Source organism: Leptonychotes weddellii, chromosome 4 (genome assembly GCF_054177405.1).
Source record: "Leptonychotes weddellii isolate Sample4059 chromosome 4, ASM5417740v2, whole genome shotgun sequence".
Taxonomy (NCBI): domain Eukaryota; kingdom Metazoa; phylum Chordata; class Mammalia; order Carnivora; family Phocidae; genus Leptonychotes; species Leptonychotes weddellii.
This window is the reverse complement of record NC_138372.1, coordinates 50,731,641-50,745,522: the sequence shown is the minus strand read 5'-3', so window position 1 is coordinate 50,745,522 and position 13,882 is coordinate 50,731,641. Positions and strand designations below refer to the sequence as shown.

The 13,882-nt window shown below is 40.8% G+C and overlaps 1 protein-coding gene across 2 annotated transcripts in view; it reads right to left on the bottom strand.

The window, feature by feature from the left end:
- IL12RB2 (interleukin 12 receptor subunit beta 2) overlaps positions 1–13,882 on the bottom strand; it is a 78,981-nt gene that overhangs the window by 38,625 nt on the left and 26,474 nt on the right. For both annotated transcript variants that reach the window (XM_081818595.1, XM_081818594.1), the window contains exon 8: positions 4,060–4,139. In XM_081818595.1, coding sequence (XP_081674721.1) covers positions 4,060–4,139 — 80 coding nt within the window. The remainder of the gene's footprint in view (positions 1–4,059; positions 4,140–13,882) is intronic.

The following is a 13,882-nucleotide window of genomic DNA, read 5'->3' as shown; positions in this document are numbered from 1 at the left end:
ATCAGGTCATGAAGGTGGAGGCTTCATGAATGGGATTAGTGCCCTTATTAAAGAGAACCAGATGGACTCTGAAAAACAAACTGAGGGTTCTAGAGGGGAGGGGGGTGGGAGGATGGGTTGGCCTGGTGGGGGGTATTGAGGAGGGCACGTTCTGCATGGAGCACTGGGTGTTGTGCACGAACAATGAATCATGGAACACTTCATCTAGAACTAATGATGTAATGTATGGGGATTAACATAAGAATAAAAAAAAAAAAAGAGAGAACCCTCAGGGGCACCTGGGTGGCTCAGTCATTAAGCGTCTGCCCTCGGCTCAGGTCATGGTCCCGGGGTCCTGGGATCAAGCCCCGCATCTGGCTCCCTGTTTTGCAGGAAGCCTGCTTCTCCCTCTCCCACTCCCTCTGCTTGTGTTCCCTCTCCCGCTGTCTCTCTCTGTCAAATAAATAAATATTAAAAAAAAAGAGAGAGAACCCACAGAGCTCACTAGCCCCTTCTTCTTTTTTTTTTTTTTTAAGATTTTATTTATTTCAGAGAGAGAGAGCACAAGCATGAGCAGGGGTAAGGGCAGAGGGAGAAGCAGACTCTTTGCTCACTGAGCAGGGAGCCTGATGTGGGGCTCGATCCCAGGACCCTGGGATCATGACCTGAGCTGAAGGCAGACGCTTAACCCACTGAGCCACCCAGACACCCCTCACTAGCCCTTTCTGCCATGTGAGGATACAATGAGAAGTCTGCAACCCAGAAGAGGCCCCTCACCTGACCATAATGACACCTGATCTTGGACTTCCAGCCTTCATAATCATGAGGAATAGATTTCTGTTGTTTATAAGCCACCTAGTCTATGGTATTTTGTTATAACACCCACATGGACTAAGACACTCACCTACATGCATCCACACTGACACATACACTCATATATACATACCCACACTCACAACCCACACACATATAAAAAACTCACACCCATTCACACACACACATTCACACTTACCCTTTGCACTCACATACATCTACAACACACATACACACATATCACTCACTTAGATGCACACTCACACATACTCACACTCACCTACATTCATACTTCACGCCCTCACACACATGGGCTATACTCATTCAGCACCAAGCTCTCTTCTGATGTAAACATCCTACAAAAATGAAAGGTCATCTCACATTTCCCCAGTCGCAAGAGAAACATGTTCTTACTTTGTTCATAGACTAATGGGGTTTTACCTGGGGCTTCCTTTGGTGCTAAGACCTGAAATCCCCCTCTCCGCAGTGGCAGGGTGTCCCTCTCATTGGGTTTCCCAGTACCCATCAAAGTGAAAAAAAAAAAAAAGCCACCACACGTACGTCTTTGCTTCCTTTCCCCAGTGAGGTCTGATTTGGGCCCCACCACAAGGCACCTGATCTGGCTGCAGCGTTTCCTTCTAGTCTGTCATTTAGACAAGTCCCTACGTCATGGCACCATCCCATCAAATTCCCAAGCCTGCCTAAGAGTAGCATAAGGAATCCACAGTTGGATGAGCGGGACAGGAGGGGTTCTAGACAGAAGGGGCAGTGATTTCTGCCCAGGAAAGTCTCCCAGCAGCAAGCACCACAATACCTGAAATCCTCTTTGGAATCACTTCATCTCCCTAGACCTGTTTCTGTGTTTGTAATGCGAGTGGTGGGACTGCACACTGCTTACATTCCCTCTGGGTTTCGGGCTCTGTAGTTCTGTGGTCCGAAGCAGGCCCGCTCATCTCAGTAACTCTGGTCAGTCTTTTACTCCCACTCCCAGGTAAGTGGCCTACTTGGGGTCCCTGAAGAAGCCCAGGATTTTGCAGAAAAGGACTTAATCCTGTAATGGTCCTGCAAAACTGAGGACTAGATCCAATATTCCTTAAGGAGCCTCTCAGACTGGATAGTCACTGAAGGTTTTGAAGGTGCCCTGTCTTGATCACCATCAGGTGTCAAGCTGTAGAATTTCTAGTATTTACATTTTTGGCTTCTTATTCAAGCCAGTTCCAGTCCAGTACCCACAATTCTGGCTCCACAAAAGGGGAAAATTTTTTTAAAGTTTTATTTATTTATTTTAGAGAGAGTGAGAGGGAGAATGTGCACATGAGTTAAGGGAGGAGCAGAGGTAAAGGAGAGAGAGAATCCTCAAGCAGACTCCCCACTGAGCATGGAGCCCAACGCAGGGCTTGATCCCAGGACCTGAGTTGAAATCAAGAGTCAGCTGCTTAACAGAGCCACCCAGAACCCCCAAAAGGGAAAATTTTCTAACAATAAGAGATGCCCACCACAGCATGGACTGCTTAGAAAGCGGAATTCTACCTGTCCCAGATGGTCCCAACAGAGGTATCTATCTGTCCTGGCTGGAGTGGGAGCAATGTTTATGACAGCAAGGGTGGACTAGAAGAGAATTGAAGTCTTCTTGAATTCCAAGACCTCACTTTAGAATTTAGGCTTTTCAAGGATTAGGGACAAGATTAAAATGAGAAGCAGAGAAGAATTTGCATATGCACATTGGCTGAGCCTTACCTGTGGCTAAAGTATGTTTACTGGAACTAAAACAGATCACTGCTGAGGACATTTAGGGAGAAGGACTCTTTATGGAAGGAGGAATTTTGTTTTTAACCAGTTGCTTACTTGTGAAAATGAAAACCAACAGCCAAGAACTGAGCTGGTTTCTTCTATAATATTCACAAATTATGGCTGCTCTAAATGTCTTGCATTGAGAATTGTCTTGCTCTTAAACATGGCTTTATTTTAAAATAAATTTTAAGCTGCAGTTTTAGTTTCAAAGTGAAGAGCTTGATTATGACTCACCAAGCTATTTATAGTAGTCTCATACCAGACATTTTGTGTGCGTGTGAGAGAGAAAGGAAAAGAGGGAGAAAGAGCTCATTTCTTGCCTGGCTCATTTCTTAAAACTGAAGAAGATTGCAATTATCAAAATCTATCATGCTAACCCCATCAGAGGACTTTATATTCATTTCTCTGACTATTCGGGGTTTTGTGCTCATCAGCTTCATAATTCCAAAACTGTTGATTTACCCTTAACTGGAAGAGGTGTAGTGAGAGGGATGCAGGCTTGGGGAAGTAAAGAGGAGTATAGCTCACCTGAAAACCTCTTTTGAGCATCCAATCAGGAGCTCAACTCAAATAGTATTTTCTTTTCATAAAGATGAGTCATGATGTAGCAGAAAGAGGTCTGGATGGGGTTTCGGTCTCAATTCTGCACTTAGTAGCTGGGTAACTGTAGGAAGAACATCCTCTCTCTCTCTCAGTTTTTCCATTTGTTAAGTGGGGATACCTGGTACCTACCTCACAGGGTTTTTGAAGGATTACGTGAAATAACCGCCCCAGATTTCAGCACTTTGTGAAACTCTCACATCCTGTAATAACATTAGGCCTCCCTGTTTTCTGGAAGGTTGTTCAAATCACTACTGTTTTACTATGATTCCTGAGGAAGAGCTGCTTTCCGTTCCTGTTCACACTATTTTCTACTATTGCTTGAGTTTTTGAGGTAGAGCAGCCTTCTTTCCACCCTCTCCCTTTTTGGTGACCATAGAAAATATATTCCTGAATACCCATATCCACACACTTCCCATCTTTAATTTCCCAAAAAAGTGCATAAGTAAGGTGACATGGTCACTGCTGGGGATGTTGTCTGTAGGGGAGATAGGGTGACTGGGAGGGGCAAGAGTCAGAAGAAATGCTGGAGTAGAGTCAGAGGATGGACATGCCTGGGCATGGGAAGGGATGCAAGAAGATGAGGAAACGATGCGGTGTGTGGAGGAGAGAACTCAGCCAGAGCTCTCACCCTTATCTGGCAAAAGTTAATGACACTGAGTCAAGGGTCCTGATGATATCGTTGAGAAAATGAGCTCCAACTAAGTCTGAAGCCTCGTATAAAGCCATTACAGAAATAAAACTTATTTTTTGGCCTTAAACATTGTTCAAATATATAATTCTTTTTGTGTAACAATTATATCTCAATAAAAACAAAGACAAAAAACAATTAAATATATAATTCTCTTGAATTTTACATTGACACTGAAAACTTACCTTCCAGAAAAGAGAAATCTGTTGTCTACTGTAGTCAATGTGCTGTTTCATGTACCAGACATCCAATGTCCCTGTAGGTTCTGTTTTGAAGGGGAAAAAACATATTTTTTATACACACACACACACACACACACACACACACACACACATATCCACAGATACACAATATAAAACCTTTCAAAGGCAATTACTTATTTAATAAATAACTCGGGGAGAATAGGATTATAAGACATTCAATTTTCTTTGTGCCCCAGTATTGCTTTCCTTTTGTTAAACAATGAACATGTATATCATTGGCTATAGAAAACACAAGGTTACCTTAAAAACAAATTTTAAAAAATGGTGGTGAGGAAATTAGATTCCTATTTACTCTTAAAATATGTATTGATAAAATAACTCAAAGAAAGTATGTGTGGTTCTTTCTTTTTTGTTGGAATGCAGAAAGAATTCTAAGCAGAAAAATAAAACCATAAATCATAAGGAACATATTTTTTGATCCTGTAAAAATGTAAAATACAAATGATAAACTGTGTTCACTTCCATTCCTGAACTTACCATGTTGTGGCATAATTATTTGGTTTTATGATTATTAGGCAATGATCTACTTGAAAGGAAGGCCTATCTCATTCGTCTTAATATCCCTCATACCTATGCAATGCTTAGAATGTAATATGCTCCCAATAACTCTTTTTTTTTAGGTGATGAATGAGCAAATGGACAATCCAGGCAATATTAGCTACCTGATGCTAAAACACAGGCTGAACTGATAGAAGGAATAACCACCAATCCATAAGATTATGGTCAAATATGACCTAATTTAATTTGAAAAAGTCAATCAAACAGATTAGAAAAGAAACTGAATAACAAACTCCTGTGTCTATAAGAGAGAGAGTGTGTGTGCACGCATGTGAGTGGGTGAAATAGTTTTATTTCTCCCATTATCAGATTTGTCTTGATTTATAGTCAGGGGTGGAATCCACAGAAGGAGCCCCAGAAAACAGTCTTCAGCTGCACCAGTCTAACTTGTTTAGCAATGACACTTAGACTGTATTGAGATGAAGCTACACAGGGGTTCCTTCTCGAGTGGCAAGTTCCATTTAACCAGATGGAAGTTTCCAGAACATTAAGTCCCACCAGGAAAACAGAGGACAAGCAGCCAGGGAGAGGAGAAGAGAAAGAGGGAAAAGTAGGGAGCACATGCACCTGCACATAATCTGGGCAGGTCCTGTGGGGGCCCCACTCACAGTTACCTCCCATGTCCTCCTCACCCCCATGATGTACACAGCTCTAGCACAGTGGTTAAAGTGTGAGCTCCAGAGCTAGACTACCTATGTGCAATTCCCAGCTCTGCGATCTTGAACAAATGTTAACCACGTCCTTAAGCCAGTTTCATCTGTTGAATGAGTGTCGTAGTTCTATACGTCACATGGGGATGTTGTGAGAATTAAATGAATAGAAGAATCCCGACCTGTGGTAAGCACTCAGTAAATTTATCTGTTGCTGTTTTGGAAAATGAAGTGCTGAGAGCCAAAGGAGCTTGTTCAAGGTCCCAGAACTAGTAAGTGAGGCCAGGTTTTGGACACTGGTCTGTTTCATCACATAGCCCAAGCTTTTTGCTCTGCACCCTGCAGTTACCTGGCTCTGAGAAGGCTTACAATTTCTCTACAATACTTCCAACCCCAATAGGTGCTCTTTCATGTTTTACTGTCTTCCTTTGTCACTTCCTTTTCCTGCCTCTCTCACCCTCTTCCCTTTCTGTTTTTTTTCTAAATATTCACTTATTTTCTTCCCCTCACTTCCCACTAGTGGTAACTTCTACCCTTGCAATGAGGACCTAGAGATAAGAAATGCTTACCTAAGACATTCTGAAAATGCTCTCCATCCTTCAGGATTATGAACAGAGACCCAGAAATCAAGCCTAGGACTTTTTTTCTACTAGTCCAGATGCAAAAAGGAAAAAAGCACAGGCAACAGAAGGAAAGGGGACCTGACAGTTATCAACCACCTACTATGTTCCAGGAAATATTTGGACACTTTATATACTGCACATTATCTCATTTAATCCTCACACAATGCAGGGGGTGCATGCAGCTACACCTGTTTCAGAGCCGAGGACAAGGAGCCTTACAAAGGTTAAATGATCTACAGAACACTTGGGGCTGGTAAATGGCAAAGCCAGGAGCTGAGCCCAGGTTTCACTGTTTCCAAGGACGCTGCTCTTCCATTACAGTTCACTACATTGAGCAAAGACGTGAGCAAACTAGGTAATCCAGACATTGACTACATAATCAGGATTTGGAAACTTGGGTGTGCTCAATGTCAAAGCCAGCTGACTCGTTAGTGCTAATGTCCCTAGTTAATTACATATTGGTAAGCTATTTAAACGAACACTCATTGCCTCATTAAAGGTCTACAACCTACCGGATTACTACGGACCTAAGAATTGAATTCTAGAATCACATTCTCTTCAAAGGAAAAATTGCAAGTGAAACTGAAATTTTAATGGTGCCCACCTGCTGTGTTAGCCTCTATGGGAGAGAAATCATTAGTTGAATCTGTGTGAGTTTCAAAGCGTAAAATTTCATGACCGGGGGTGTTAAACCACTGCTGCTTAAAGCAAATAAGAGTTGATATTAAAGAGAATCTCTGACATTCAACTGACGCAAAATCACTTGAAGTTCTAACCTCAGTGTTATCTAACAAAGGCAGATAAAACTATTATAGGCAGGCCAGAAAAGGAAAGTCAAAGGCCAATGTCCAAGTGATTACAAAACAAATGGGCACAAATTATTAAAAATACAAATATTGAGAAATGAAAGGTCTCCTGAGATGAAACTACCTCCTATATAATAAATGGGGAAACTACAGGGTTGCATAGAATCACCAGCATGGAAAAAAAAAAGCAAAGATCCTAAATTAAGCAGGAGATTGGCCTAAATGACCTTGAGGGTGCTTTCAACTCTAAAATCCCAAGATTCTGGGTTTCTACGAAAAAGTATGTGTGGCAAACAAATCAGAGTCAATCCTTGTGCTTCTGAGATGAGCATCCATATCTAAAGCTAAGGCAAGTGCAGGAACGTGGACAAGAGCAACTGAACTGCAGGTGGAAAGCAATCCCTCGACAGAGGTTTTCACACAGTGAGGAGTATAAAAATTTCCAAGAACAGTGAAAATGGAGAATTTACCACAAAGAGAATATGGAAAAGACATTATCTTGGGAGAATTTAACACAAAGAGAATATGGAAAAGGCATTATCTTGGGAGGTTTCAGGTAGTGGACTAAATGCAGCACATGAGAAGTTTTTGGTCCAAGTCATGCTCCAGGCAGGGCAAGGCAGAGATAAGTTATTCGCTGCCCTGGTTCCTTGATGTGCACTTTTTGGGGATGACACATTTATCTAAAATCTAGTTTTAAACAATTAGATTCAAACAGATCTTACAAGTATCCACTTGATTAAACAAGTTTTACTTTCAGATGTTATCACCTGCTATGTCTGCACGGGAAGTCCTATACAGGCTCCCCCATTCCTCTTCCTTCTTGATTAATGATGTTTAACACTTGGTTCACTCTCTCTTTTCACCTGACACCTCTTTTACTAGTTGTGAAGGGCCACCATTCACAGGTTGTTCCTTCCCAGTAGCTGGTGCCGTCATCCCTTCCACCTGCCCACTTCTAATGATATATTTCTCCCAGCTGATGCTTTTGTTTCATACTTCACTGAGCAAAAGGAAGTAATCAGGCAGGGATTCCCTCATTTTTCCACCATGGAAACCTCCAAACTTCACCATCGATTCCCTGACATAGCACCTCTACTTCCATCAAAGTTCAACCCCTTAACCTGAGTGCTGGATCCCATCCTCTCTTGCTTTATCAAGGACCTCTCCCCCACTTCTCTTGTATCATTAATTTCTCCCTCTCTGCTGGAACTTATCATTTCCTTGAAAATACACTATATTTTCTCTGATCCTAAAAACAAAACCAGGCAAAGCATTTCCTGATACCTCATCCTGCTCCAGCTACTGCCCTGTATCTCTGCTCTCCTTTATAGAACTTCCTGAAGAGCTGTGAATTGTCATCTTTAGTCCCTCACCTCACACTCACTCTCAACCTACAGCACCTGAGATTGTCTCCCCATCATTCTACTGACACTGCCTCTGGTTGGCAGTGAATCTGTGTTGCCAAATCTAATAGTCACTTCTTTGTTCTTATGTCATTGGACTTCTCAGCAGCATTTGACATAGTTGGGCACTTTCTTTTTTTTTTTTCTTAGAAACATAAACTTTCAACATTTTTTTAAAAGATGTATTTATTTGAGAGAGAGAGTGTGTGCCAGGGGAGGGGCAGAGAGAGAGGTAGAGAGTCCCAAGCGGACTCTCCGCTAACTGCGGAGCATGATGCAGGGCTCAATCTCATGACCCTGAGACCATGACCATGAGATCATGACCTGAGGTGAAATCAAGCATTGGATGCTTAACTGAGCCACCCAGGCACCCCAAGCTTCTTTTAGCATTTTTAACATCTGGATTACAAGTGAAGAGCTTGTTTCTTGATAGAAGCAGGGAGGTTTCATCCATACTAAACTAATGGAGGCATTGTGCCAGACTGCTGATGGGAAACAAAGCAAGTTGCATTACACTATATAATTTTGATTAAGCTCAGAAACAAGCAAAACTAATTATTGTTTAGAGATACATTTCTGAAGGCTATGAGAAAAGTACTGATAAATGTACAGGATAAGAGTTACCTCTGGGGAGGCATGACAGGGGTAGGAATATATTGGTAATTTTATAGTATTTAAGTTGAATGGTAGGTTAATAACTGTTCATTTTGTTGTTAACCTTTGTAAGGAGAAAGTAGATTAAACTAGGATAATCATGGTGGCAACAGAAGGAATGAACAGATTTTGAATGTTTACAAGAGTCAAGTGCTGATAAAGGAGAATTTTTTTTTTTAAAGATTTTATTTATTTATTTGACAGAGAGAGACAGCGAGAGAGGGAACACAAGCAGGGGGAGTGGGAGAGGGAGAAGCAGGCTTCCCGCCGAGCAGGGAGCCCGATGCGGGGCTTGATCCCAGGACCCTGGGATCATGACCTGAGCCGAAGGCAGACGCTTAACGACTGAGCCACCCAGGCGCCCCAAAGGAGAATTTTTTTTAAAGGAGAATTTAAGAATAATTTCTTGATTTTTGACTTCAGGAACTAGGAAGATGGTGGTGGTGTTTACTGAAAGAGAAAATATTAAAACAAGTATTTTAGAAACATTTTGTTTTGAAGAAAAATGTTTTGTCTAGGCTATGTAGGGTTCAGAATGTCTGTTGATGTCTAGGTGAGATATGGAATAGGCTATTAGAGCACAAATCTGAAGTTTTGGAGGCTGTCCAAGACTAAAACTATATACTATCTATCTATCTATCTATCTATCTATCTATCTATCTATCTATCTATCTATCTAATCTTCTATCTATCATCTGTCTAGTTTTAGAGCCATGGGACTGGATAAAGTCACCTGGGAAAAGAAGGGAGCCATAGGGATTGATACTGAGAAGAGAAAAATGACCAGGAAGAGACCAAGAATAACTGGTCAATAAAGCAGAATAAAATCCAGGAAAATGAGATTTCACAGAATTCAAAAGAATCTAGTACTTCAAGGAGAAACTAGCTCCCTTCTCCTACTGCAATGACCTTGGAAGCCATATGTTTCAGGTGAGGGAAGGCCACAAGATTCCCTTGGAACTTGCATTTCTTCTTGGTGTCATATCCTCCAGGAATCTTTCCCTAATATTCCAAAATAGACTATATGCCCTTGAGTCTGAGGATCTGACTAGTTATCACTGTATCCCAGCACCTGGCATAGTTCCTGATACACAAACATCGTCACAGATCATCCAGAGAAGCATATATTTTTCATTGGTTTCTGTCTGGAAGGCTACAGGGAAAGCATTTCTTCCTTTGGGATAATCACCACCTTATCAAATAATTGAGCCCAGACATTGATTTCTTCCAGGATAGGTGTTGGGTTTAGAGGGACCAAAAGAAGAAAGGAGGGCAGGGACTGTCATTAGATCCAAAACATAACATTTTCCTTCTAATGAAAATGTTTGCATGTAAGTCTCTTTCAAAAGCTAAGAACCTTTCATTCTCATTTTCTCAAGCCTTAGGCAGAAAGACACAAATATGATATATTCAAGTTTAGCTAGTTCAGGAGTCAGCAAATTATGGCCTGTGGGCCAAATCTGCTCCCTGTTTTGGTACAGCCTGTGGACTAACAATGGTTTTTACTTGTTTTGTTTTTTTTTTACATTTTTAAATGGTTGCAAACAAATAGAAGAATAATTTTTTGTGACATATGATAATTATATAAAATTCAAATTTCAGTGTCCATAAATATTGGAACATAGCTTTGTCTACATATTTATATACTGTCAATGGCTGCTTACACACTGTAATGTCAAATTTTAGTACTTGTGACAGAGATATGGTCTGCAAAGCAGACAATATTTACTGTCTGGACATTTACAGAAAATGTTTGCTGACCCCTAAGCTAGACTGTTATGTAGTGCTTGCTAACCAAAATAATAAAATAACCTCTAGTATTTAATTGGCCTTCTCAGAGCTAGGTAACTGAGGGGTGCAGAGCAAAGAGCTTGGGTTATGCAATGAACAGACCAGTGTTTGAAACCTGGCTTCTCTGTTTATTAGTTCTGGAACCTTGAACAAGCTCCTTTCTAAATGAAGAAAACAACAGCTAAATTTACTAAATGCTTACCAGGGGTCAGGGCTCTTCTCTTCATTTAAATTAACCCATCTTGGCAATATTTCAGAATTACAAATAAATGAACGAATTGCCTGGCGTCTCAACTTGAGAAGGGGTGGTTGCAACTGGTAACCCTACATTCTCTCCTCTGTGGGGGTCTCTCATCAATCACCCATTCCATCACCTATGCTGGGGGAGGGCTACTCCCTTACTGCTCTGGCATGAGTTTGAGCATGTAGCGTTTCCTTTATTAACTGTCCGTAGTAGACTATAAATTATAAAACATGTAAACAAGACTTTAGAAAATGGTGAATGAGCAGACAGAAACACCTAACTGATACTACAGCTCTAAGGAATGGCCTGTTCATCTTTATCTTGGAGTCTCCTCCTGGGTGTTCTGAGTGGTGAGGGAATCACCTTCCCCCAACACCTGAGTGTATTCTCAGGCATGTCTGGAGGCCGTGCAGCCCAAACTCAAGAATGTTTTTCCACTACAGTCGAAATATGATTGCTCAGTTCCCAGTATCAGGCCTGCTTTTGACAGATACCGACTGAGGGACTGTCTTCCTCAACAGAGGAAAGCAAGTTCTTTCCTCCTACTCCTTACTTAGTGGCCACTTAAAAAGTGTTTTTCGGGCGCCTGGGTGGCTCAGTTGTTAAGCGTCTGCCTTCGGCTCAGGTCATGATCCCAGGGTCCTGGGATCGAGTCCCACATCGGGCTCCCTGCTCGGCAGGAAGCCTGCTTCTCGCTCTCTCACTCCCCCTGCTTGTGTTCCTGCTCTCGCTATCTCTCTCTCTGTCAAATAAATAAATAAAATCTTTAAAAAAAAAAAAAGTGTTTTTCATGGAGGACCATGTCAGGAGTTGAATTTAATGACATAGGAAAGGGCCATAATGGAGTAAATAAAGCCCTCATTGTCTGCTTACATGATCTAAATAACTGTGCCCAATCCATCAGAAGATAACATTGCTCTCAGTTTTGAGCAGCAAAGGCTGCAAAGAGCTCTCTTGTAAGGTCATTCACAGTTTTAAAAACTATAAAAAAAAAAAGGAAGAAAAAAATTTTTAAAAAGCTTACTAGTAATTTTTTTAAATGCCAAGTTACATTTGAGTACACAGTCAAAGGTTGAAAAGGAAGAAGTGCTAAAAAAAATTCACACCTTTTAGGTGATATCAGTTGGTGTTTCATAAAGAAACTGATGACAGAAACAGTGGTAAGGGGTGAAAACCATGCCGCTCAGAGTAAGAGGGAAGAGATCTTGCATCAACCCACAGAAAGATCAAACACAGACAAGGGAAATGCAGACACTGAAAGAAAGCCAGCAGAGCTTGGTAAACGTGGTATCTCAGAGGATGGGTTTCTTCACAAATGCCTGTGATTACTCTGAACGAGCCAGTTCCTTGGTTCAATTCATAACTGTCCACGAGTTCAGAACCATAACAAGCAGCTGTACTCATTGTTATGATAGTGGTTTATTTTAGGGGATATGGGAAATTCACTGTCCTACCTTGAAGTGTTTTTAATTCAATAGACACTTAAAACAAACAAACAAACAAAAAAACAAAAAAAACCCTTTCACACATCTCCAAACAGGTAATTATTAAATGTCAGTAAGAATGACAAGAATTCACAAGCCGAGAGTTCCCCTGGTTTATAGTTAAGCCTAATGTGATAGAACTTAAAAGCTTCTCAGCCTTTTTACTACCTTGGCCTTGGACAGAAAATATGGCCCATTTTCAAAAATTTTATCTGTAGGGCATATAAACAAAGTCTAATCCATGAGGTATTTAAAAAAATATATTACTTTGACTATGTGTAATAAAAGAATAAAAAGAGTAAGCTCTGGATTATAAAATGACAAACATTTAAATGGAGAGCAAGTGTCTCAACATTAAGAGATTTGTATCATAAAATGAGAGGGAATAAATTATAATTTGTTGGGTGGATTTATGTTAAAATATTTTTTAAAAATACAGAAATGCAATTAATATAAGAAGAAAGGAAGAATACACAATTATTCTACAATTTATATATTAGGTATTTTATCTTATCAGTAGACCCTTTGGGTCCTTGAAAGTCACTGGGCTATCACTGATAAGTGTCATCAACTCTCAAACGCCATTAGCAGCTCACAGAAAATGAATGTAACTTGTATCATGAGACTAACTTACAGGCACACATATCCATAAATTTTACAAATAAGCACTTAGGCTTTCTCAAATTAATACTTCAAAATCTCCACATAATAAAGTAATGAATTATATGACAATAATTTTTCTTCTGAACCGGATTTATAGATTGAGAGAAGTCATATAGTATGTCACTAAATGAGTGCCTTTAAAAACTTCTATAAGGAACTTCTCAAACTCAACACTCAAAAAACAAATAACCCAGTCAAAAAATGGGCAGAAGACATGAACAGACACTTATCCAAAGAAGACATACAAATGGCCAACAGACACATGAAAAAATGCTCAACATCACTAGCCATCAGGGAAATACAAATCAAAACTACAACGAGATACCACCTTACACCAATTAGAATGGAAAAAATTAACAAAACAGGAAACAACAAGTGTTGGCAAGGATGCGGAGAAAGGGGAGCCCTCTTACACTGTTGATGGGAATGCAAGCTGGTACAACCACTCTGGAAAAAAAATATAGAGGTTCCTCAAGATGTTAAGAATAGAGCTACCCGGGGCACCTGGGTGGCTCAATCCGTTAAGCGGCTGCTTTCAGGTCAGGTCATGATCCTGGGGTCTTGGGATCGAGCCCAACATCGGGCTCCCTGCTCAGCGGAGAGCCTGTTTCTCCCTCTCCATCTGCCTGTCACTCTGCCTACTTGTGCTCTCTCTCTGTCTCTCTCTCTGTCAAATAAATAAATAAAATCTTAAAAAAAAAAAAAAGAATAGAGCTACCCTACGACCCAGCAATTGCACTGCTAGGTATTTACCCCAAAGATACAGATGTAGTGAAAAGAAGGGGCACATGCACCCCAATGTTCACAGCAGCAATGTCCACAATAGCCAAACTGTGGAAGGAGCCGAGATGCCCTTCAACAGATGA